Source organism: Mustelus asterias, chromosome 16 (genome assembly GCF_964213995.1).
Source record: "Mustelus asterias chromosome 16, sMusAst1.hap1.1, whole genome shotgun sequence".
Taxonomy (NCBI): Eukaryota; Metazoa; Chordata; class Chondrichthyes; order Carcharhiniformes; family Triakidae; genus Mustelus; species Mustelus asterias.
In genome coordinates, this window is record NC_135816.1 from 49,085,818 (window position 1) to 49,113,409 (window position 27,592).

Consider the following 27,592-nt stretch of genomic DNA (forward strand, 5'->3'; position numbering starts at 1 on the left):
ACTGGAAAATTTCGGACCTAGACAGTTGAAGGCATGGTTGCCAATGGTATAACAAGCAATATGAGGATGCACAAGTGGCCAGAATTGGAGAAGCACAGAGATTTTAGAAGGTTGGAGGTGATTGCAGAGATGGGGAGGGGTCAGGCCATGGAGGAATTTGAAAAATAATTTTTTAATTATGTTGTTTTGGACCAGGAGCCAATGTTGGTGAAGGGTGAATTGGTACAATTTAAGACACAGGCATCAGAACTTCAGGTGAGCACAAGGGGGGAGTGGGCAAAAGAGCACTGGAAGAGTTAAGGTTAGGGATAACAAATGCATTGAATATAGTTTCAGAAGCAATTGGCGTGAGGATGAACAATGTTTCAGAGATGTGAGTAAAAGGCCTTGGTGACATGGGCCAGAATTTCACGCTCTCCCCGGGTGGGATCTGAGGTGGGGGTGTGGGAGGAAAATAAAATTGCATGAATGGGATTCCCTGGGTGACCAATCAGGGCTCTGAGTGGGGAATCACCCCAGGGGGAAGAGTTCTGTTAAGCAAGGGTAGTCTAGAATTAGCAGCAGACATCACTAAATAAATCCTTTCTTTGTTTCACAAATGAAGTGTCTGGAAGTCCATTATTACAAACACCATCCAGGACAAAGTAGTTTGCACAATTTATACCTTTGAGTGTATATTCACCTCCCCCATTACCAATCACTGTGACTGCAATATGTATAGGTCACAGGATGTACACATAAGAAACACAAGAATAATATCACCCTCCTCTGAAAGGTCTACCATCAGGAAGGTTGTACACAGCAATTCCTTGAGAAGATCATTTTCATCCTCCATCCCCCATTCTCAGAATATGTTTTATATTCTTTGCTCTTTTTTCTAGAAACATAATCAGGTGAGTTCTGTACTTAAAGATACTAAATAAAAGCAATATGAGTGGACAGTGAGTGGATGAGTGGACAGTGTTCTTTGCCAGATTATACTTGTGCAGCATTAATAAAAATGTATGGATGAAATTTTCATTGGCTTATTTAGGTGTTAAGGAGACCTCTAAGATAGCTAAGCTGGGATTTCAAACTGAGATATCAGCTTGAAGCACATGTATGGAATGGCTGCCAGGGATTGGCAAGGGGAGATTGCCAACACTCATTAAAGAGGCTAGGTGGCATTTTCATGGACAGTGTTTCACCCAGTGTCCTCTCTCAACAGCAACCACAGAATAGGAGTAAACCAGTCATAGCTGAGGATTTAATGCATACTCAGTTTACTGTTTCGCATGCAGAAAGATATTCTGGGGTATTTTTTAATGACTTCGCGAAAACTTGAAATTCCCTGAGGACTTGGTCTAGAAAGAGTAATTGTTGTTCTATTCCAATTTATTGGTCCTCCTCTCAGAGTCATGAAGAGAAAGGAAGAGATTGGTCATGAACATCTTGCTTGGGGTTTTGTCTGCAGGAGGAATGGGAGGAGGATTCTTTACATTATGTTTTATTGTGAAAAGGTCTTAAATTATAGTGGAAGAATATATTTTAATGCACCAAGCGATACTTTGCTTTCAATGGCAAAGTTGGGCAAATAGCAAGAGATGGACAGGAGGTCTCCTTCTGCACTCTGGGTTCAGGACTTCCCTCCGCCTCTGGACCTCCTCCACCACTACATCTGAAAAGCTGTGCACTCTCCTGCTTTGTTCCTGACCGATATGAACATTCTGGTTGCTGTGTGTCAATCAGCCTTCTCCACGTGGGAAGCAGATTTGTAGAGCTATTGCATCCTGCTTCACCAAAGTTGCTTCCAACATCATTGCCGAGGTCTGTTTTAGTGTCCCACGTAAGTTCAAATTATGGTAATCAACAATTAGGCCCAACATTACGAACTAAAAACAGACATTCAAACAGACATACATTATTAGCACAGCACCCACCCACTGCATACTTTCCCCAAAATAATACCCTTTCTTAAGGCCACATATGATTATCTGGTTCATAGAGACGTCCATCAACCTGCTCAACTCCAAGGCACCTGGACTGGTCATTTATTTGTTTGGAGAGTGTTCTGTAATAATTTGCCTGTTGATTTTCCTGCCCTTATGGCAAAGTGCCTCAGCTTTTGATTTGACTTGATTTATTATTGTCACATGAATTAGTATTGTGGATGGAGAAAGAACAGCTACAACAATAATTTAACAACAATAGTGGCTTTAAAATGGCTATTCTGGCTGAGAGCTATGTATGCTGGGATTTTTGGTCAATTTAGAGATTAAAACCAGATGCAAGTCGTAAAAAGGCTCTGGTCTGGGAGCTGTGATCTGAAGCTCCCTGTATTGGCCAGATAAGGGAAGTTGTTTACATTAACCCAGACACCGCGTCTCTGATTTATATGGCTGCTATGTATAGTATATGTCAAATGAACTAAGTGTAATGGCGTCGTTCAAATGTAATTTCATTGGATGTTCGAGCCATGTGATCGATTTCTGGTTACATAGTTGGCTGGAAGACAGAGAAATTTCCGGAGGTGAGTGGAGAATTGTGGATAAAAAGACATTTGAGTCCTTTGTTTGGCAGCATAACTCGAAGAGACCAATTATCGCAAGAAGTGTACCCTGAAAGATGCTTCAGAGGACAAGAAGATAGATTCTACATCGAGGATATTTCTTGGTCAAGGGTTTCCTAAACTCGGTAGTATCTATTTTCAGTTAGATAGTTAAAGTTGATGTTAAGTTAAAATTGTGTTCAGTTAAAGTTAACGTGCAGTTTAAGAATTAAAGGTCAGTTGAAAGTTGATGTTCAGTTCGAGTTAAAGTTCAGTAAAGAGTTAATGAGTTGCAACTGTTCATGTTTGAGTTGGGACTAGAAGTGTTAAATAAAGAAATAATTGAATTACTGTCCTTGTTTGTCTCATAAAACTGGAATGCTTGGAAGGTGTTTAAATTATGTATAACAGTATACAGTGAAAAGCATTGTTTCTTGCGCGCTATACAAAGCGTACTGTACATAGAGAAGGAAAGGAGAGAGTGCAGAATGTAGTATTACAGTCATAGCTAGGATGTAGAGAAAAATCAACTTAATATGAGGTAAGTCCATTCGAAAGACTGATGGCAGCAGGAAGGAAGATGTTGTTGAGTCGGTTGATTCGTATCTTCAGACTTTTGTATCTTTTTCCCAATGGAGCTCCAGGTTCCACACATTTCCTCTGAATGACATGAATGGGCCTGTATCATTCTTTATCTTGGCACTAAACTTTCACTATCACTTTCTGTGGTGGACTTCAGTTGTGCCTTTGTCCTGCCTGGACCACCGTTGTGTGTTTGTTATGCCTGGACACATCCCCTGCTGGCTCGGCTCCTCCCCTCGTCACCTAGTATAAAGGTGGCTGTCTCCTCCCCCTTGTTCAGTTCGGGTCGGTTACCTGTTGGGATGTGCTCCTGATTCTGTTATGAATAAAAGCCTACAGTTGTATTGGCACACAAGTAGTCTTTTGCCTAATTGATAGCGCATCAATTTTATTCATAACATTTGACCGACATGGAGCAGCTTTTAAAACCCGACAAGTTAACATTGGACCCTCAAGAGGTCGGAGTCTCTGATAAATTTGACCATTGGCTGGACTGCTTTGAAGCATTCATCGACGCCACTGCGGTCGTCGACTCCGACGGCGATAAGCTCCACGTGCTCCGCGCCCGGGTAAGCGATGCAGTCTACGGTATCTTCCGGGATGCTACGACATACGCGGACGCTATAGAACTCTTAAAAGGGCAGTTTCGAAAGAGCCCTAAAGTGGTCTACGTCAGACATCACCTGGCTACTCGCAAGCAGCAGCCAGGAGAGTCATGCGCCCAATTTCTGCGTGCCCTGCGGGTCCTAGCTCGAGCTTGCGACTGTAAGGCTGTTTCAGCAGCTCAGAACACGGAGGACCTGATCCGGGACGCCTACGTTGCGGGTGTTGAGTCTACTTACATTCAGCAGCGCCTGCTTGAACAGGATGGCCTGGATCTCCAGAAAACGGCCACGATAGCTGAATCGCTAGAGGTGGCCTCCCGCAATCTCGGGGCCTACCCCGCATCCCGTTCCATCGACGGTTCCACTGCGACGGCTGCGGGGCCCAAATGCTACTTTTGTGGCCTATCCAAGCATCCTCGGCGTCGTTGCCCGGCAAAGGATGCGATCTGCTCCGGATGCGGTAAGCTAGGCCACTTCGTCAAAGTCTGCCTGGCGAAGCCGATCGCAAAGCCTCGTGGCGCCACGTGTGTTGCGCGGGCGCCACCATCTTTAATGCAGTCAGCGGCTGCGCGCGAATCGCCATCTTTGATGCAGTCGCCGGATGCGCGGGAGTCGCCATCTTTGATGCGGTCGCCGGATGTGCGGGAGTCGCCATCTTTGATGCGGTCGCCGGATGTGCGGGAGTCGCCATCTTTGATGCGGTCGCCGGATGTGCGGGAGTCGCCATCTTGGATGCCGTCATCAAGACGCGCCGAGCAGGAAACTTTATCCGTGACGTCATCAGACGCGGACGAAGATGGATTCTTCCTGGATTCGACGGTGGCATTGACTTGCCTGGACCAGTCGCAGCCTCACCAACTCTCCAAGTCAATAATGGAGATCAAGGTAAATGACCATGCAGAAAACTGCCTGTTCGACTGCGGGAGCACAGAAAGCTTTATACGCCCTCGCACAGTGCGTCGATATGCCCTTCCCGTGCGGCCCTGGAAACAGACAATCTCCATGGCTTCGGATTCCCACTCAGTGGAGGTCCTCGGGTGCTGTTTGGTGACGCTGACGGTACAGGGCACAGTCTACGAGCGTTTTCGGCTCCTCGTGCTGCCGCGACTCTGTGCAGCTGTACTGCTGGGGTTAGATTTCCTCACCCATCATAGGAGCGTCACCCTGCAGTATGATGGCCCTTATCCCCCGCTCTCTGTCTGCAAGGCGCCGTCACCGCGCACCACCTGCAGTCTCTCGACCCTCAAGATTACCCCCCCCACCTTTATTCGATAATCTCAACCCGGATTGCAGGCCTATAGCCACCAAAAGTAGGCGCTATAGTGCGGAAGACCGGGCCTTCATTCGGTCCGAAGTACAATGTTTGCTCAAGGAAGGGATTATCCAGGCCAGCACCAGCCCCTGGAGGGCGCAGGTGGTCGTAGTTAAATCGGGGGATTGAATATAGCCAGACCATAAACAGGTATACGCAACTAGATGCGTACCCTCTTCCCCGCATCGCGGACATAGTCAACCGCATCGCGCACTATAGGGTTTTCTCTACAATTGATTTAAAATCGGCTTACCACCAGCTCCCTATCCACTCGGAGGATCGCCCATATACTGCCTTTGAGGCGGACGGACGCCTCTACCAGTTCCTCTGAGTCCCCTTTGGTGTCACCAGCGGGGTGGCAATGCTTTTCACCTTGTCACCTAGTATAAAGGTGGCTGTCTCTTCCCCCTTGCTCAGCCCAGGTCGGTTACCTGTTGGGATGTGCTCCTGATTCTGTGATGAATAAAAGCCTACAGTTGTATTGGCACACAAGTAGTCTTTTGCCTAATTGATGGCGCATCACTTTCACCTTTTCTTATTTTTGTATAGTGCCTCAGATGTCGGTTGTTATTTCATTCTCATTTTCCTTGCATTGTATTCTGATTTTGTGCAGTTACCTTTATTACAAATGAAACAGTACATCTGTACACAAGGACACAATGATAGTTATTATTGGTTCCATTTGGTCATGTGTTCATAGCAGTATTGCAGCTGTTTTATTAGCACATAATCTGACTCATAGGGTTGTGATTCACTTTTATAACTCGATGATTCCAGTATTCCTTAATTGGGTTAACTCATATAGATACAGAAAAAGAGAAGTAAGAAAAATCTTATTAGTTTTTCCACCATTTTGAGTTCATGCTAAGTGCATGGTTAAGTGAGTGGGTAAAGACTTGGCAGATGGAATATAATGTCGGAAAATGTGAAGTTATGCACTTTGGTAGGAAGAATAAAGGAGTTGAATATTATTTAAATAGAGAAAGACTGCGGAAAGCTGCAGCACAGAGGGATTTGAAAGTCTGTGTGTATAAATCACGGAAAGCTAGCATGCAAGTTCAGCAGGTCATAAGGAAGGCAAATGGAATGTATTTCAAAGAGAATGGAGTACAAGAATAGGAAAGTCTTGTTAAAACTATACAAGGCACTAGTTAGACCACACCTGGAATACCATGAACATTTTTGTTCCCCTTATCTAAGGAAAGATATGCTGACGTTGGAGGCAGACCAGTGAAGGTTCAGTTTAATCCCAGTATGGAAGGATGTTCTTATGAAGAGAAGCTGAGTAGGTTGGGCCTGTACTCATTGGAATTTAGAAAAGATGAGAGGCAACCTTATTGAGGCATATAGGATTTTCAGGGGGCTTGACAAGGCACATGCTGAGAGGTTGTTTCCCCTTGTGGGAGAGTCTAGGACCAGAGGGCATAATCTCAGAGTAAAGGGTCACCCATTTAAGACAGAGATGAGGGGGAATTTCTTCTCTCAGAGGATAGTGAATCTAAGGAATTCTTTACCGCAGAGAGCTGCAGAGGCTGGGTCATTAAGTATGTTCAAGGCTGATATAGACGGAGTTTTAATTGGTAAGGGAATCAACGGTTACGGGGATAAGACAGGAAAGCGGAGTTGAGGATTATCATATCAGATCAGTCATGATCATTGGATGGAAGAGCAGACTCAATAGGCTGAATGACATACTTCTGCTCCTATGTCTTATGGTCTTATGCCTTTAGAGTGAATAGAAAATAACTTTTCCTTTATTGCACAGTTAGATCGAATTAAAGAAATTGTCCAAAGACACAAATACTGATAAAAGTTATATGCTGATAAATAGTTTATTCTGGTTGATCAGGTGCTTTTGATATGTCAACCACATCATTTATAAATATCAATATCAGCAATAATTCAATTGGAGCAACATAATATGAAAGCAGGTTTAAGGAATAACTTTCGGCTTCACATGTAAACTTTAAAACTTCCACCTTTTTTTAAACAAACAACTTCCAAAACACACATTACAGGACAATCGCATCAAGGTGGTTTTCAGTAGACTAATCAATATTGCACATTCATTGCCTATTAAAAAAAACTGTAAATTAAAAACATGGTAGTTCAGTGCTCAAGGTCCAACAATCCTTTGGGGTGCCTTTGGTTCCACCTCCATCTCTTCAAATTCAGGACTCCACAGGTCTTTCATCAGCTTGACCTTTGTCAGCCACAAGCCTCTGCAGTAAGAGATCATCTCTGCTGACTTTCCACAGGAAGTGACATGATTTCTGAGGAAACAAATGGGATGCGGTGGTAAAGGATACAATATACCTTTCTGCGGTGTGCACAAATAACAATGAAACAAAAAACATGAAATCAAACAAATACAAGAGGTGATACTGACATAGTATTAGCATATAGTCCTGGAATTTCCTGCACACTCGCATTATAGCCATATGCATCTGTGATGCTCATCAATATCATGGCATTGAAACTGCAGGAGATTGTGACATCAGTGACTTATGCTGCTTGCCGGCACTGCTTTGCTTCATCCAAACAGTCAGCAATTAATTATACTGCCCTAGAATTTCCCAGAATATGGTTAGTTACAACATTTCCTCATCTTTTGAGCCAAAAAAATAATTGCACCACCAATAACTGGAAGTGCGAGTTGATAACGGCACAGCAAGGCCAGAAGGGAATCTCGGAACTCGGTGAAAAACAGAAGCAACTGTCCATCTCCTTAACCTCTAATCCAATTTCAGGATTAGTAAAGAAACAGACAAATGCTAGAGAATGAAATGGGATGAATTACAGTCAAAGTAGATACAAATAGAGAGATAAAGAGAAGGAAAGATTGGATTAGGAGAGAGCGAAAGAAAAAGTAAAAAAGAAACGTAAGAAAGCAAAAATTATAATTTAAAATGTTATAGCCTCCAGGAATAATTTACCACCTACAGTAGTGAGAATATCACACAACTTGGGGTCGAGAGACAACACAGGACCATAAATTGCATCATTAAAAGGGTCCTTACATTGCTAAATCAGTGCTAACTTTCTATGGCTAGTTCAGTTCTGTTTGTTGGTGCAAATGCAGAAATATTTTGACAGAGTACTAATGACATTCTTTTGAAACAATCCCAGTGCCAAGTTCGTAATGATAACTGAATATACCTCATAAAATTGCTGTTTAACTTACTATGCTGACTACCTCTTTCTCCAACTAGAATTCATCCGTGGAATAAGTTTAACATTCTCAATAAGTGATGTGTTGCATTATAAAGAAGACTGGAAAATACTGTATTGTTGTGCAGATCATTTTTTTTTCAAATCAATATCAGAGGAAAGAATTGGATTGACATACAGATGTTTTGCTTTCATAAAAAGTGTGATATTTCAATTTTGGTCTGCCTAAAACTAATATTCTACCAAGAGTTTCTCAAGAACTTGATGGTGTATGTTGCACAAAAGGTATCGTAAAACAAATTTTAATGCTTACATCTAGGCAGCACTTAGGTATTGTATGAATTAAGTCCCTCTGTGTTTCTTTCAAAGATAAATGTAAAGACTTTTTTTCAGTGTATTATTTTCAAGAAACCAGAATTACTGGCAATTTGAATCATGCCTACGGATACAATTCCACTTTGGACAGATGTACCAAATGGCTGCTTGATATTGAATGCATAGCTATGTTTGCTGTGGTCAATGAGAAGCAAAGCAGCTAAAAGATCAAAGGGCAGGGCATTCAGCCCGTCTGCCTCTGTAAACAAAAAGAACAGCAATCCAGCACAATTTTAGTTTCTAGCTCTTGGTCTGTAGCCTTGCCACTTATGGCACTTGAAGTATATATCCAGTACTTTTAAAAAATGTAATGAGGATTTCTACCACTATGCAGGCAGCGGGTTCCAGATCCCTGCCATCTGCTGGAAGAAAAGACTGGTTCTTATCTCCTCGCTAATCTTACTGTCCATTACTTTAAGTCTATGCTCTCTGCTTATTCATCTCTCTTTAATGGAGATAGGTCCTTCCTATTGACACTATCTAGGCTCCCCATGAAATTATACACCTTAATTAAATTTCTTCTCAGTCTTCTCTGCTCACAAAAAAAGTCCTATTCAGTCTTTCCTCATCGCAAAACCTTTCCAGTCCTGGCAACTCATAAATCTCCTCTGTATTCTTCTTACTGCAATCAAATCCTTCCTGTAATGATCACCAAGGTCTTTCTATTCCTCGGCACTCTTCAATTTAGCCATTGAGCTCCTCCCAAACAAATTATCTCACACCTCTCCAATTTGAATTCCATTTGCCACATTTAAGTTTAAATCATTGATATCTATCACAAAAAAACAGGAGACCTATCACGAGCCCCACTGAATTAATTGGAAATGTTCTAGTCACAAAAATGTCCTTGCTTTCAGATATTCGTACGCTTCTGTCACAAAGCCAATTTTGGATCCAACTTGTCAATTCCCCTTGGATCCCATGCACTTTTACTTCTCTGACCAGTTTGTCCTGTGATACTTTGCAGACACCCATACCGACATTTGCGTGGGCTGCATCTCGCATGCAACAGTCACTGACCTCCTTGTTACCTCATCAAAAAATTCAATCAAGAGCAGTCAGATATGACCTATAAATCATAAATTCTTCTAGTACAGAAGGAGGCCATTTGGCCCACTGTATATGTATCAGCTCTTTGAAAGAGTTTTTTGTCTGGTTCTCTCTGCTTCTTCCCCACAGCCCTGCACACTTTTCCTTTATATCTACTTCTCATTGTAAAGTTATTAAATCTGCTTCTACCACCCTGTCAACCAATGCATTCCAGGTTAGTTAAAAAAAGGTAGTTAAACAAAAAGTTTTTTTTAACACTTGTTCTTTTGCCAATTATCTTAAATCTGCATCATTTAGTTATCGATCCTCTTGCTGGCAGGGACAGTTTCTTCCTATCTACTCCATCTGAGCTCTCATAATTCTGAACACCCCTATTCAATCTTTCCTTGACCTTCTCTATTTTAAGGAGATCAATCCCAGCTTCTCCACTCTCTCTGAATAACTCCAGGAGACCGTTCCAGTAAATCCCCTCTTCTCATCCTTTTGGTGGCCTTGACATCCTTTCTAAGGCGTGCTACCCATAATTAGGCACAAGAATCGATCTGAGATGCCACCAATCATTGATAAAGGGGGAGATATTGATCTTCGAACCAGGGTGTAGGACTGGTGTTCTATATCGATTGCCCATTATGGAAACCATTCGATTCTTAGTCAAACAGTCCACAATGCTAGTTTTAGCCCTAAATCTGGGCTTAAAAACTCATCACATCTCCTCCTAGCATATCATCATCTTACTCGGGACCTGAGAACTAGGGGACTATTTTTTAAATCTGTGTTTCACTCCTCTTGAATGTAGGGAAGTCAAAACTTTAGGGATGCGACATTACCAGCTGTTCATGCCACGCTCCCGCTGCAGCGAGGTCAGAGAATTTTGCGTCCAGCCAAATCTCCATTCACTGCAGCAGGATGGGAAAATCCTGCCGACGTGAACGATGGTAACATTTTGACCTTGGACTGAAGTTTCTAGGAATTACATCTCTGGATCACTGTTTTTAACAATCTTGAAGAAAAATCAAAGGGTAATAAAAAAATGTTATATTTCTTTCGAACAATTCTGCTTATGCGTTACAATTATCTTGGAGATGGGAGAATTGGCTTTTTGAATGACAGTCAGAGACCGTCCAATTGGGTAATGAAGATTCTGCTTTTTGTCCACCTGAGTGATGGAAGGCAGAGCCCCATTAAGATTGGCGAGCTGGATGACCAATGCCGGGAGGTTGCGGATGGTGCAGGTGGAGGCAGGAAATCATGTGATGAAACCACCAGGAATATCTCCATCCAGAGTTGGCAACCCTAATTATACTCCATATACATTGTAAAACCTAACTTTGTGCAATGTATGTGTGGAGGAAATCTTGTGTCTACATCCACAGAAACTAGACAGGTTGCAAATTGTGAGGCTTGAATTATTTTCACTTCATGCTTCCCTGCATTCATTGTACCCATTGCTTTTAGTCTGTGTTTTCTACCATAAGTGAGAGAACGCTGATGTTGAACTATCCAGAGCTCCTATAGGAACACAAGAAGATAAGAGCAGAAGTAGGCCATTCAGCCTATTGCACCTACCCCAACATTCAATACGATCACAGCTCCAATGCCTTTTTCCCACACTATCCTCTCTTTATCTTATTGGTGTTTAGAAATCTGTCAACCTCTGCTTCAAACATACTCAGTGACTGAAATTCCACAGCCCACTGTGGTACAGAATTCCAAAGACTCAAAACACGGGCGGCACGGTAGCACAGTGGTGGGCGGCACGGTAGCACAGTGGTTAGCACTGCTGCTTCACAGCTCCAGGGACCTGGGTTCGATTCCCGGCTTGGGTCACTGTCTGTGTGGAGTTTGCACATTCTCCTCGTGGCTGCGTGGGTTTCCTCCGGGTGCTCCAGTTTCCTCCCACAGTCCAAAGATGTGCGGGTTAGGTTGATTGGCCGTGCTAAAAATTGCCCCTTAGAGTCCTGAGATGCATAGGTTAGAGGGATTAGTGGGTAAATATGTAGGAATATGGGGGTAGGGCCTGGGTGGGATTGTGGTTGATGCAGACTCGATGGGCCGAATGGCCTCCTTCTGCACTGTAGGGTTTCTGTGAACACTGAGTAAAAAATTATCTTCATCTCTTACCTCAATGATTGCTCCTTTATTTTGAAATTGTGTTCTCTGGCTTTAGACTCCCCAACCAGGAGAAACATCTCACCCACATCTACCCTGTCTAACCCTTTAAGTACTTTGTAGGTTTCAATGAGATCACCTCTCATTCTTCAAAACTTTAGAAAATACAGGCCTCGTTTCCCCAATCCCTCTTCAAAGGACAATCTCGCCATACCTGGAACACGTCTGATGAACTTTTGTTAAACTCCCTCTATGGAAATCATATCCTTCCTAAGATAAGAGGACCAAAACTGCACACAGTGCTCTCATTGCTTCCCTTAATGCTGACTGTCCTTGATTAATCCCTATCTTTCTAAATGATGATTAATGCTGTACCCCAGAATTTTTTTCCAATAATAAGCTGACCATCGAGGTTAGGTTGACTGGCTCCTTATGTTTTGGCTCTTTTCCATCACTAAGCGCACTTTAATTCCTCATATATTCAGAAGTTTATTCTAGCCGGAATTCTCCGATGCCCTGCCATAATTGCCAGCTAAAACGAAGAATTTGGCCCTCAGCCAAATCACCATTCACTGTCACGGAACTGGAGAATCCCAGCCACAGGTGAGGTCGGAGAATTTTGCGTCTAGCTGTGAGATCTATTTGGCTTAAATATCCAGGATAATGAAACAGAGAACTGTGCCTTTTAATTGGTTTTAGCGATTTGGAGTATATCCTATGTTTCCTCTGGGTTTCTCTCTTGGTTGTTGAATGGAATATAGAATCATTCCTTCAGATTGCTCTCTATATCGTGCTATGAAATGAACTGATTACTGCCAACTGAAACTGCTCAGAGAATATACAGTCAATTAAATGGTTGAAAAACAGTAATTATTTTGCAAATTATTCCCTGTATGCCTGTTCAGTTCAACCTGATAGTTTATTGATTTTAAGAATTTACTGTCTGTTATTTGTGGCAGCATGGGTACAATTAACAGTCGAGAATCCCATCAGAAAATCACTGCTGTAAGCTATCTTTAGCTTGAGAAGCCTAAGTTTAAAAAAAAATACATTAAGCAAATTGCTCCCAAATTTTGTTGGCAGAAGGCTAATGACTGGATTTCTCAGAATTGGGCTGTGTCTGGAGACATTTTAAAATGGCAACTGGACCCAGATGCAGAGGTCCTGCTCTCATTTCCAACAGGACTATTTTTGTAGACAAGTGGATGGGAGCGAGGCCTGATTCACACAGGAGGAACATTCAAACTCAGAAGGGTGAATTGAATGCAATGCTGAGATCAAACAGATCCCATTGTGGCTGTTGAGGGCCTTAAACCGCAGTGTGGAGTAGACATGAAGACACTTGAAGGGTGGATAAGGTCTGTTTAAGTTTGATGATCTGAAGTGGAAGTGTTTTTTAGTATTCCCTACTCTTTAAACATCGCTTCGGCGAGAACAAGCAGAGGCGAGAGTAGGTTTTTTTTCTTTTTCAGAAAGTTTATTCCTGTATTTCCCCCAGAGTAAAAAAAAATGCAAGGCAAGATGTTGGAATGCTCCTCTTGCAGGATGTGGGAGATCAGGGAGACCTCCGGTATCCCTGACGACAGCACCTGCAAAAGATGCATTCAGCTGCAGCTGCTAGCAAAGCGTGTTAGGGAACTGGAGAAGGAGCTTGATGACCTCCATCTAATTCGGGAGAATGAGAAGTATATAGACAGTAGCTTTAGGGAGATAGTTACACCTAAGCAGCAGAGCACAGGAAATTGGGTTACTGTAAGGAGAGGAAATGGCAGTGTGAAAGGACAGGCAGAGCAGGGTTCCCCTGTGGCCATATCCCTCCACAACAGGTATACTGAATTGGATACTGTTGTGGGAGATGCTTTACCTGGGACAAGCTGCGACAGCCGGAACTCTGATACTGAGTCTGGTTCTACAGCACAAAAGGGTGGGATGAAGAAGAGGAGAGCAGTAGTGATAGGGGACTCAATGGTCAGAGGTACGGACAGGAGGCTCTGTGGTCGGGACAGAGACTCCCGCATGGTTTGTTGCCTCCCAGGTGCCAAGGTCAGCGATGTCTCTGATCGCGTGCACAGCGTTCTAAAGTGGGAAGGTGATCAGCCAGATGTCGTGGTACACATCGGTACAAATGACGTGGGAAGGAAGAGTGAGGAGGTCCTAAAGAGTGAGTACAAAGAGCTTGGAAGGAAGTTAAAAAGCAGGACCCCGAGGGTAGTAATCTCAGGATTGCTACCTGAGCCACATGCCAGTGAGGGCAGGAGTAGGATGCTTGGGCGGATGAACATGTGGCTGAGGAACTGGTGCAGGGGGCAGGGTTTCCAATTCTTGGATCATTGGGACCTCTTCTGGGGCAGGTGGGACCTGTACAAGAGAGACGGGTTACACCTAAACTACAAGGGGACCAATATACTTGCAGGGAGATTTGCTAGTGTTATTGGGGAGCGTTTAAACTAGATTTGCAGGGGGATGGGAACCAGAGTGCCAGAGCAGATAGTGGAGCAGGGCTAAAAAGACAGGTTAGTTCAAGCAAAATCACAAATGGAAGGGTAGAGTGTGGTGGAAATAATCTTTTGAGGTGTGTCTATTTCAATGCCAGGAGTATTGTGGGGAAGGCAGATGAGCTGAAGGCGTGGGTAGACACATGGAAATATGACATTATAGCCATTAGTGAAACTTGGCTACAGGAGGGGCAGGACTGGCAGCTCAATGTTCCAGGATTCCAATGTTTCAGGCGGGATAGAGGCAGAGGGATAAAAGGTGGGGGGGTGGCATTGTTGGTCAGGGAAAATGTTACAGCGGTACTCAGGAAGGATTGATTAGGGAGCTTGTCTACAGAGGCCCTGTGGGTGGAGCTGAGAAACAGGAAAGGTATGACCACATTAATGGGGTTGTATTATAGACCACCCAATAGTCAGCAAGAATTGGAGGAGCAAATCAGCGGAGAGATAGCTGACAACTGCAAAAAACACAAAGTTGTGATAGTAGGGGATTTTAATTTTTCACATATAGATTGGGACTCGCATACTGTTAAAGGTTTAGACGGGGTAGAGTTTGTAAAATGTGTTCAGGAGAATTTTCTACATCAGTATATAGAGGTGCCAACTAGAGAGGATGCGATATTGGATCTCCTATTGGGAAATGAGTTAGGGCAGGTGATGGATGTGAGTGTGAGGGAACACTTTGGATCCAGTGATCATAATGCCATTAGTTTCAACCGGATCATGGGTAAGGATAGATCTGGTCCTCGGGTTGAAGTTCTGAACTGGAAAAAGGCCAAATGTGATGAAATGAGAAGGGATCTGGGAAGTGTGGATTGGCACAGGCTGTCCTCTGGTAAGGATGTAAATGGAAAGTGGGAGACCTTCAAAGGAGAACTTTTGAGAGTGCAGAGTTTGTATGTTCCTGTCAGGATTAAAGGCAAAGTAAATAGGAATAAGGAACCTTGGTTCTCGAGGGAGATTGTAACACTGCTTAAGAGGAAGAGAGAGTTGTATGAAATGTACAGGCAACAAGGAACAGATCAGATGCTCGAGGAGTATAAAAAGTGCAAGAAGCTACTTAAGAGGGAAATCAGGAGGGCTAAAAGAAGACATGAGGTTGCTTTGGCAGACAGAGTGAAGGAAAATCCAAAGAGCTTCTATAGGTATGTCAGGAGCAAAAGGATAGTGAGGGATAAAATTGGTCCTCTTGAAGACCAGAGTGGTAGACTGTGTATGGAACCAAAAGAGATGGGGAGATAATAAATGTTTTTTTTGCATCCATATTTACTGAGGAAATGGGCATGGAGTCTACGGAAATAGGGCAAACTGGTAGGGAGGTCATGGAACCTTTACAGATTAAAGGGGAGGAGGTGCTCGCTGCCTTGAGGCAAATCAGAGTGGATAAATCCCCAGGACCGGACAGGGTATTCCCACGGACCTTGAGGGAAGCTAGTGTTGAACTTGCAGGGGCCCTGGCAGACATATTTAAAATGTCAGTATTCACGGGGGAGGTGCCGGATGATTGGAGGGTGGCTCATGTTGTTCCGTTGTTTAAAAAAGGTTCCAAAAGAAATCCGGGAAATTATAGGCCAGTAAGTTTGACGTCGGTGGTGGGCAAGTTATTGGAAGGTGTGATAAGGGATAGGATCTACAAATATTTGGATAGACAGGGACTTATTAGGGAGAGTCAACATGGCTTTGTGCGTGGTCGGTCAGGTTTGACCAATCTATTAGAGTTTTTCGAGGAGGTTACCAGGAAAGTGGATGAAGGGAAGGCGGTGGATGTTGTCTCCCTGGATTTCAGCAAGACCTTTGACAAGGTCCCTCATGGGAGGTTAGTTAGGAAGGTTCAGTCGCTAGGTATACATGGGGAGGTAGTAAATTGGATTAGACACTGGCTCAATGGAAGAAGCCAGAGAGTGGTTGTGGAGGATTTCTATGATTGCTTCTCTGAGTGGAGGCCTGTGACTATTGGTGTGCCGCAGGGATCGGTGTTGGGTCCATTGTTGTTTGTCATCTATATCAATGATCTGGATGATAATGTGGTAAATTGGATCAGCAAGTTTGCTGATGATACAAAGATTGGAGGTGTAGTGGACAGTGAGGAAGGTTTTCAAAGCTTGCAGAGGGATTTGGACCAACTAGAAAAATGGGCTGAAAAATGGCAAATGGAATTTAATGCAGACAAATGTGAGATATTGCACTTTGGAAGGACAAACCAAAGAAGAACGTACAGGGTAAATGGTAGGACTCTGAAGAGTGCAGTTGAACAGAGGGATCTGGGAATACAGGTACAGAATTCCCTAAAAGTGACGTCACAGGTGGATAGGGTCGTAAAGAGTGCCTTTGGTACATTGGCCTTTATAAATCGGAGTATCGAGTATAAAAGTTGGAGTGTTATGGTAAGGTTATATAAGGCATTGGTGAGGCCAAATTTGGAGTATTGTGTACAGTTTTGGTCACCTAGTTACAGGAAGGATGTAAATAAGGTTGAAAGAGTGCAGAGAAGGTTCACAAGGATGTTGCCGGGACTTGAGAAGCTGAGTTACAGAGAGAGATTGAATAGGTTGGGACTTTATTCCCTGGAACGTAGAAGATTGAGGGGAGATTTGATAGAGGTGTATAAGATTTTGATGGGTATAGATAGAGTGAATGCAAGCAGGCTTTTTCCGCTGAGGCTCGGGGAGAAAAAAACCAGAGGGCATGGGTTAAGGGTGAAAGGAGAAAAGTTTAAAGGGAATATTAGGGGGGCGCTTCTTCACGCAGAGAGTGGTGGGAGTGTGGAATGAGCTGCCGGATAAAGTGGTAAATGCGGGGTCACTTTTAACATTTAAGAAAAACTTGGACGGGTTCATGGATGAGAGGGGTGTGGAGGGATATGGTCCAAGTGCAGGTCAGTGGGACTAGGCAAAAAATGGTTCGGCACAGACAAGAAGGGCCAAAAGGCCTGTTTCTGAGCTGTAAATTTTCTCTGGTTCTATGGTTCTATGAACCAGTTTAAGCTGTCAGTGTGCGTTAATGCATAACCCTCTACTGGATTACTTTGATTTATAGGTCATCTGGTGTAGATTTGAAAAAACATTATCATCTATTCATGCAGTCTCAACAAAGGTCTTGATTGACATTCTCACGGTTTATTATTATGTCATGAATGCTTGACTGAGTTTCAAAAGCTACAATTATGGGATGGGATTCTGAGTTCACAATTTGATTGAAGTTTATTTGTTTTTATAGATTAGCTAGCTGAATGATTTAAAACTTTGGATGAGTTTCATTAATTTGACACTATCAAGTGTGTATGAGTGAGAGTTGTATTAAATTGCTAGAAGTTTATTTTTTCATCTCTACATAGCTCTTGAAGTCTGCCCATCGTGAATACCAGGTGAATGGCTATGGAGGTGGCATGGGGAGAATATGGTGGCATGTGTCGATTCATGAGCTGGCATTGGAGCATGAGAGAGTGGGTGGGGCTATCAGTTGGCATGGAGGTGTGATGGGGTTATGGGGGGGCATAGGAGGAATTGAGGACTGAGTTGGCATGGAGGGACAATGAGCATATGAGGGTTCTTGAGACTTGGGTGGCAGCATGAGTTGGCATGGAGGTAGCATGAGGGTTTAAGAGGGAATGGAGTGGATGCAAGGTATCTGTTGGCATGGGGGTGTTTGAGGGTGAGGGGGTGTTAACTGGGACCCAGTCCCAAAGAACTAAGAAGGACCTTCAAACCAGCCTGCCCTGGCACTCACCTGCCCCCTGGTTGATAAAGATCTGCTTCTGGGATCAGTGTGCCCAATTCTATCCCACCTCACCAGAACAAGTATGGGTTCTTTAAACAAAGTCAGGCCCAAGTTAGCAAATTTCCTGATTTAAGCGACCCACCACGTTACCAGAAATCCTGCCCTAGATAATAGTGGCAAAATGCATCTATCACAGCATTTGAAAGGATAAATAGCATACTTGTTTAGAGCTCTAATATAATTTGAGTTAAAATACTGATATTGCATTTCTTCCATCTATGTCTACTGTATGAAAAATTGATTTTACCTTGAAATATACAACCTGCACATGGCTCAGTGTTGAATGTTCATTGTGACTGCTGAAATTACTGTAGCACAAACAAATCGCAGCTGAAAAATTGCAGTCTTGAATCCCAATCATAGCTCATTACTGGGGCAACATGAACAGATAAAAATCTGATATAACTGGATGTTAGATGTACTAAAATGGTGTTCTTGTTCCTGTCTCATCTGGTACGTATAGGGTCAGTTCTTGTTCTTTTTCGCTTCACAGTAATCTTCATTCACTGGTCACTGGATCGTATGTGATTGTGAAAAGACTTCTACATGCCTGTTTGTTCCTCTGCTTTCCAGTCATGCACTAGGTCTCCAATACCTTCCTATTAAAAGTGCAGGTTAATACATTTTTGATACCTAATTCAGGTTTTATTTTCTCCCTTAATTTGCTGCTAAACCTATCTATTAGTTGCATTGCCTCTCTGACATTCCTGTCATTGCCATTCTCTCTAAAATTCCTGTCACTGCCTCTCCTACCATCCTTTCTGACGTTCCTATTGTTGCCTCTCCTGGCATTCTTGCTGACTTTCCTACAGCTCTGATACCTCTCTTCCCAGTTTTGCTGCCACCCCTGTTTGTCTTGAAAAGTATTAGCATCCAAATGACAACATTTTTCGGCTGAGGCACCATCTATCTGAGATGTTAGCTGTTTCTCCCTCTACAGATACTGCCAGACCTGTTGCGCATTTCCAGCATTTTCTTTTTTCATTCCATCCCATCCCAAGTCTCTGCTGCGGTCTATTACTAAAAAATTCATTCAGTCTGATTTCATAAGAACTTGAGAAAAAATTTCAGTTGGTTGTTGGAAGCCGACTCTTATACAAGACAATAAAGACTTGAATTCAGAATTGAATTTATGAAAGATATATGAATGAAGGTTCTTTTTTCCTTTCTTTCCTTATTCTATTACACTTATCCAACACATACTTCAATGCTTTTAGAGGAACAAAAAGCATAATGTATTATCCATTCAGATAACATTTGATTCACTACATATTTTGCCCCTACATTGTACAACCAGCATTGTACAGAATCAGAAGCAGAATCAGTTTGGGTGGAGATTTAAGACTTTTAAACATGTTGCTACTGTATGTGCCAATCTATATCTGTATTAGATTTCAAATTAATTATTGATAAAGTTTATAGTACATTAGATACTTGCTGTGCATACAGTTCATTGCAAACTCAGAGATGGTCAACCATTAATAATCTATATTAGTAAATGATGATCGTAATGTGATTAATAATTAATGCACGGTTTGCAAATAGAAGTCCAGATTTACAACAAACCCAAAGTAATGAAACATTGATCTTTCTTGCATTGTTAGTACAGTATTTCAGTACCTTCAGTTAAAAATAAATGCTCTGTCTAAAATCTGACATGTTCACTACATGGTATCTGCCCAGCTCATGCAAACTATATGGTTACAAGTGATCACTTTTCTTTTATTAGCAAATCAGCAGTCTTTAAAATGTTGCTGCTACCAAAATCTATCTCTTTACACTTCCTTTTACAACTTTACTGGTCCTCTAGTCATCAGTGTCGCTAAATAAATCTAGCTTTGGGCAACATTGACTTTGTTGAGATCAGGATGGGGGCTACCTGGTGTTAATGATGATGCTTAAATTAGGCCGAATTTATTTTGGGAAAGTGAGTTTTGATTTTGTCGAAATTTAGGGGAACCTCCATCCTCGATGTATTTGACATAGAGGAAGAGTTAAATCTGCAAAAGCTCCGCAGAAATTCTTAAACCAGCTTTTCTGCTATCCCTGTTTTGTTAAGATTATATTAAGGTTATATTGTTGTCGGCCTTTAAGGTTTCAAAGATGGAGTTATGATGGAGTTATAACTAGCAATGTATTCATTATACTGCTTCTGCTGTCTGTTTGAAGCATTTTTGTCTATATTTCAGATTTCCAGCAATAAGAATTATTTCTCATCTTTTATATAATTCCTATTGCTTGAAATTACCAGTGCTGTGGGAATTGATTACATTCTTGAACTTAAATTTGTTCACAATTTTATTTCATGTTGCCAAACACAGACATTTCTGAAGTGAAGTAAAAGTTCTATTTTCTATCCCAGTAATTTAATAGCTCACAACTGAATGCCAGTTTTTTTATCTGTTCAAAGTCTCTTTCACTGATATATATTACACACACATATGTACAGATGCTTAAATGAGCACAAGCTCTGCCAGTAAGTCACTTAACAAAGTGATTCACTTTATGAATTTGGATCAGTGATTGTTTTTACAAATATTTGAACAACAAACATTTAGCTTTGCCTATTTCAGGTTTCATTCTTAATTGGTGTCCGATGCATTTCCTGCTCCTTCCCTCCTGTTATTGATTTGCAAATCCATAAAGGAGCTGGCAGGATCTCAAGATGACCTCCTCCAGGAGTACAATTTCAAAATTCACTCTCACCCATGCCTGCTGTTGCCTGCTATTGAAAATCCAGCCTATTATAGTTGAACTCGTAATATTGTACTATTTCTACCTTGTGAACCTAGGGATGATAACATCATGCATAGCTACCATATGCTGAATGAAAGGCCAAACAATTCCTACTGAAACAAATCGATCCGGAAATTAGTCCATGGGAAAAGCAATGGACTATTTCTGTTAGGATGTCACTGAATGATATGATTTTACTGTGAGATTCAATTGATATAATTTCATTTTGTGATTGCAGAGAACAAAGAAAAACCATTCCAACACTTTCTCTCAAACACTTGAAATTTGCACTATGATCATTCTTAAAGGATTTAGAATGAAGACTTAAAATGAGCCAGAATTAGTTTTCTAAATAATGGCAAGGTTGATTGTGCTCTCTGATATTTGTGGGTAATGGTACAGCGACTTCAGGCAAGGAGCAGAAGCGTGATTAACTTTGACTATCCAATGGTTGCTTTCTGTGCTGCATTGCTCCTTCATTAGCATCACATTGAGCCTGTCTCATTGCCTGTCTCATCACTGTATGTATCAAATGTTGTGAATTTGCTGCATTTGGGCAGTAGATATGAAATGAAGCATTCACAGATATGTGGGCTATTAATTAATAATGTATGTAATCCTTTTAATGACATGTGAATTGTTACTTTATGCTAATCAGCAACTCTGCCAATGAATATTATGACAAGTGTGGAGGTTTATCCCTTCAGGGTTTGGATTTTTCAGGAAAATTTTAAAAATATCTCTTTCACTCTCTAAATCCATTTTTTTCCCTTGCTTTATTTCTTTCCATACCTGATATATCATTGGATTCATTTTGTTCAATTCATGTTCTCGGGGATTTTCACAGTAACTTCAAAGAACAAAGAAAATGACAGCACAGGACTGGGCCCTTTGGCCCGGAGGAGCTATGAGGAGAAGTTGGAGAAACTTGGTTGTTCTCACTGGAACGATGGAGGTTGAAGGGTGACATGATAGAAGTCAACAAGATTATGACAGGCATGGACAGAGTGGATAGTCAGAAGCTTTTTCCCCAAGGTGGAAGAGTCAATTACTAGGGGACATAGGTTTAAGTGCGAGGGGCAAGGTTTAAAGAAGATGTTCTAGGGGACATGGCCTGAACCGACCATGCTGCCCGACTGAATTAAAACCCCCTACCCTTCTGGGGACCGTATCTATTTATTCCCATCCTATTCATGTATTTGTCACTGATGCGCGATTAAATCACTCGGGAGGCTAGATTGTACCCGGGAAATAAAGGCTTTTATTACTGACAAGAATGGAGCACACTATATACAATACAATCCCAGACTAAAGGGTCTCCAGGCAGTGCAGTGACCTTTATACTTCCCCTGGTAGGCGGAGCCAACTGGAGAGTACCACAGAACAATATCAACAGGTAGAACAGCCCAACCCTAACACCAACAGTAATTACAGTAACATATCTACAAACCCCATATGCTGACCATCCATGGCTCAGCACTCATAGTGGTAACCAACTATGGTTCACCACATTCACCCCTCCTTTAAAAACAAAGGCCAGTGGGGCAAAAAAACCAGAACAACTGTTCAGATAATCACAAGTTCAGTCGTATTGGAGGACCGCACCGTCTCTGCAACTTCCTCAACACTGGCGGTAACGCCGGTTCTGGTGACCGTGGTGACCTTCTCTCCAAGGCGGTGTCCAGTGACTCCTCCAGTTCCTCACAGACAGGTGGACCACGAGGTGGCGACAATCTGCTGGACTCGAGCACGCCTCGAGGTGGGGACAATCTCCTGGACTCAGGCAAGCTGTACACGGGAGTAAGAGGATTAAGTGGTGGTCCCGATACTGCCCGCGCCGTGTCAGGAGGGGAGATAAGAGTCGGGGGGTCCCTAACTAGGGGTGTGGGAGCGACTGGGGTGTCCAAGTCCCCTGCTGGCGCCAGATCTCTAATAGAGACCGTGTCCTCTCGCCCATCAGGATATGCCACATAGGCATATTGAGGGTTGGCGTGGAGGAGATGGACCTGTTCAACCAAAGGGTCGGACTTGCGGGTCCGAACATGCCGCCGCAGGAGGACAGGTCCTGAGTGCGTCAACCAAGACGGTAATGAGGTCCCAGAGGAAGACTTCCTAGGGAAGGAAAACATCCTCTCATGTGGAGTAGCGTTGGTTACCGTACACAGGAGTGAGCGGATAGAATGGAGCGCATCAGAGAGTACCTCTTGCCAACGGGAGACTGGAAGACCTTTAGACCTCAACGCCAGTAAGACAGCCTTCCAGACTGTAGCATTTTCTCGTTCAACCTGTCCGTTACCCCTAGGGTTGTAACTCGTAGTTCTACTTGAGGCAATCCCTTTTGAGAGCAGGTATTGCCTCAAGTCGTCACTCATGAATGACGAGCCCCTATCACTGTGGATATAGCTGGGGTAACCGAACAGGGTGAAAAGATCCCGTAATGCTTTAATGACCGTGGTAGTGGTCGTATCAGAACAGGGAATGACAAAAGGGAATCGTGAGTACTCGTCAATCACATTGAGGAAGTACACGTTCCGATCTGTCGAACGAAGGGGGCCCTTGAAGTCCACACTGTGTCTTTCAAAAGGGCGAGTGGCTTTAATGAGGTGTGCCCTGTCAGGTCGGTAGACGTGCGGTTTGCATTCAGCACATACCTGGCAGCTTCGGGTTATGGACCTGACTTCCTCCACTGAGTAGGGTAGATTCCGGACCTTTACGAAATGGAAGAGCCGAGTGACCCCTGGATGGCAGAGATCATTGTGGAGGGCCTGTAATCGATTCTCCTGCACACTTGCACATGTTCCACGCGACAGGGCGTCTGAGGGCTCATTGAGCTTCCCTGGACGGTACATGACATCATAATTGTAGGTGGAGAGTTCGATTCTCCACCTCAAGATTTTATCATTTTTGATCTTACCCCGTAACATGTTGTTGAACATGAATGCCACGGACCGCTGGTCCGTGAGCAGGGTGAATCGTTTTCCCACCAAGTAATGGCGCCAATGCCGAACGGCCTCCACAATGGCCTGGGCCTCCTTTTCCACCGCAGAGTGTCGAATTTCGGGGCCTTGGAGGGTGCGAGAGAAAAAGGCGACGGGCCTGCCCGCCTGATTAAGTGTGGCAGCCAGGGCGAAATCCGATGCATCACTCTCCACCTGAAAGGGGATGGACTCATCAACAGCGTGCATCGTGGCTTTCGCGGTGTCGGCTTTTATCCCTTCAAAGGCTAAGTGAGCCTCTGTTGCTAGGGGAAAGGAGGTAGACTTGATGAGCGGACGGGCTTTGTCCGCATAATTGGGAACCCACTGTGCATAGTATGAGAAGAAGCCTAAGCATCTTCTCAGTGCTTTGATGCTAGTGGGCAGGGGAAGTTCCAGGAGGGGATGCATACGGTCTGGATCGGGGCCAAGGACCCCGTTTTCCACCACGTATCTGAGAATTGCTAAACGGCGCTTGCGAAATACGCACTTCTCCCTTTTGTAGGTCAGATTCAGGCGAGACGCAGTGCGTAAAAATCTAAGGAGGTTGGCATCGTGGTCCTGCTGGTCATGGCCGCAGATAGTGACGTTATCCAGGTACGGGAAGGTAGCCCGCAGCCCGTTTTGGTCCACCATTCGGTCCATTGCACGCTGGAAGACCGAGACCCCATTCGTGACGCCAAAGGGAACCCTTAAAAAGTGATAAAGACGACCATCCGCCTCAAAGGCCGTGTATTTTCGGTCCTCTGGGCAAATGGGGAGCTGGTGGTAAGCTGACTTCAAGTCAATGGTGGAGAACACCCGGTACTGCGCAATCTGGTTGACCATGTCAGATATGCGCGGAAGAGGATACACATCCAGCTGCGTGTATCTATTAATGGTCTGACTATAGTCTATGACCATCCGGGGTTTGTGTCCAGTTTTAACCACCACTACTTGCGCTCTCCATGGACTAGAGCTCGGTTGGATGATCCCTTCCCTGAGGAGCCGCTGAACTTCAGATCGAATAAAGATCCGATCCTCAGCGCTGTAACGTCTGCTCTTGGTTGCGATGGGCTTGCAGCCTGGCACTAGATTCTCGAATAAGGATGGTGGGGTGATTCTGAGTGTCGAGAGGCTACACATGGAGCACGCTGTGCAATTTGGAGGCTACTGTGCTCCCACTGAAAGTGGAGGGAGTGGCCCATCGTACTGCAGGGTTACACTCGTCAGGTGGACCATAAAGTCTAGTCCCAGGAGCATCGGAGCGCAAAGGTGCGGTAACACAAGGCGCCTGAAGTTCTCGTAAACTGTGCCCCGCACCGTCAGGTTGACCACGCAGCTCCCTAGCACGGTAACAGACCGGGACCTCGACGCCATCGAAATTGTCTGTCTGACAGTCCGTACTCGGAGACCGCACCGTTTCACGGTGTCAGGGTGAATGAAGCTCTCCGTGCTCCCGCTGTCAAACAAACAATGAATTTGGCGTCCGTTTACCTCTATGCCCATCATGGACTTGTCGAGTCTGTGAGGCTTAGCCTGGTCCAGGATGATTGACGCCACCGTTGGGTCTTGGGTGCCGCTGCAGGCAGCTGAGATGGTTGATGATGATGACCCCTGCTGGTCGTCCGCGGTCGGTGCCAACCAAAATGGCTGCGCCCATGGATCGCACGTGGTCGGTGGCGCTAAAAGTAGCGGCCCCTGCAGGTCGCACATTTCTTGCGTCTCCGTTGTCAGGAATGGCAGCGCTCTGGAATCGCACGTGGTGGAAGACCTCGAAGACGCTGGAGACAAGGAGACAGGCTCAGGAGAATCACATGCCGCACTGCTACGTTTGGAGGGTGGTTTGGTCCTGCAGACTTTGGCATAATGCCCTTTCTTTCCGCACTTGGAGCACAATACCATTCTGGCTGGACATCGTTGCCGAGGGTGTTTCGCCAATCCACAGAAGTAACACCGCGGGCCTCCTGGAGCTGCTGCCGTCGTCAGGTCCGAGGTTGGGAACACAATCGCGCAGTTTTTCGGAGCCGCTGAATAAAGTCGAGTCGGTGGCTGTACTTGCCACGATGTTCCCACGTGGTTGGTGTGGTACGTTTCTAGGCTTCTGGAGGCCGTCTCCATAGCGTCAGCCAATTCTACTGTCTAAGCGAGGTCTAGTAGCCGGAGGCGAATGTACGACGAGCCGATTCCCGCCACGAACGCATCGCGGATCAAGTCGCTCGTATACTGGGCCGCTGACACTGGCTTGCAGTTGCAGGCTCTGGCTAGCTGCTGGAGTTCACACAGGTACTGTTCTGTCGTTTCGCCGGGCTGCCGCCGTCGAGTGGCTAGAAGGTGTCGAGCATGGATCTCGTTTGGCGGTTTGTTGTACCGCTTCTTAAGTAGTTCGATGGCCCCTTTGTAGTCTTGGGCATCGCGGATTGCTAAGTATACGGTGTCGCTTACCCTCGCGTGGAGGACCCGTAGTCTATCGGCGTCGTTTTGAATGGCTGTTGAGGCATCGATGTAGTCCTGAAAACACTTTAACCAATGGTCGAAAGTGTTCGACGCTCCTGCCGCACGTGGATCTAGTGTAAGCCGATCGGGTTTCAACATTTGCTCCATGGTTTTCAAAATTTTGTCAGTAATAAAATTGATGCGCGATTAAATCACTCGGGAGGCTAGATTGTACCCGGGAAATAAAGGCTTTTATTACTGACAAGAATGGAGCACACTATATACAATACAATCCCAGACTAAAGGGTCACCAGGCAGTGCAGTGACCTTTATACTTCCCCTGGTAGGCGGAGCCAACTGGAGAGTACCACAGAACAATATCAACAGGTAGAACAGCCCAACCCTAACACCAACAGTAATTACAGTAACATATCTACAAACCCCATAGTGCTGACCATCCATGGCTCAGCACTCATAGTGGTAACCAACTATGGTTCACCACAGTCACGATGCCCCTTAAAAGTCACTATCGTAACTGCTTCCACTACCTCCCCCGGCAGCCAGTTCCAGGCACCCACCACCCTCTGTGTAAAAAACTTGCCTCATACATCTTCTTTAAACCTTTGTGTCATCCGCAAACTTACTAATCAAACCAGTTATATTTTCCTCCAAATCATTGATATATATTACAAACAGCAAAGGTCCCAGCACATTGCAGTGTTAACATAAGCCTACTCGTGACACTAATTAATAAATAAACTTTTCTCAATCTTTTACTGTTTATTTTCCCTATCTTTTAATATCATTGGTTGAGGAGATGTAGGATTAGTCGATGAAGTAGGCTTTATCACATTCTTCCTTGCAAGATCTTTCCTGCACATTGTGGTTATCACATTCTCCTTGGCGAGTCCGACCGGTCTTGTGCACGTCAGTGCAGAATTGTTGGGTTCGCCGTGGGGCCCGATCAACATTATTTCTTGGGATCCTTTAAATAAGTCTGTGAGTCTAACTTGCCTTGCAAGGAATTTGTCCTCCTTCCTCCACTTCCAAGGAGTTGCTTGCTCAGAATGGCATGGCAGCAGCAGCATTCAATATGACTGCCGAATGCATTTGCTGCTGGAGTCAAGCTCGCATTCCCACCCCCTGGAATTGCTCAGGATCTCTTTCTGAGCATTAATTTCTCCTCCTGATCAGTTAGGCCACTTAAAAAAATCACACCATGATCGTGACACATGTTTCTCTGTGTCTGGTTCCTAACTCCCCATTTCAAATCGAGCCCGATACCTCAGATTCACAGCATCATTTACAGCTGCTGTACAAATAATTTGTGTTATTTTTAATTTCTAACAATGCATTTTTAGAGCTTTCATCCTGTAAACAAATTATGATCACATGTCTTCAATAAAAACTTTTGTCATCTTTAGACTGGACAAATTTCAAAATCATGACTAAATATTTTTGTC

The 27,592-nt window shown here is 44.0% G+C and overlaps 1 protein-coding gene across 1 annotated transcript in view; it reads right to left on the minus strand.

The window, feature by feature from the left end:
* Nucleotides 1-6,843: 6,843 nt before the first annotated feature.
* The window catches only part of LOC144505492 (histamine H2 receptor-like), a 48,505-nt gene continuing 27,756 nt past the window's right edge, over nucleotides 6,844-27,592 (minus strand). Inside the window, exon 3 of the mRNA XM_078231613.1 lies at nucleotides 6,844-7,299. Within this exon, the coding sequence (XP_078087739.1) occupies nucleotides 7,143-7,299 (157 nt within the window). The 3' untranslated portion in view covers nucleotides 6,844-7,142. The remainder of the gene's footprint in view (nucleotides 7,300-27,592) is intronic.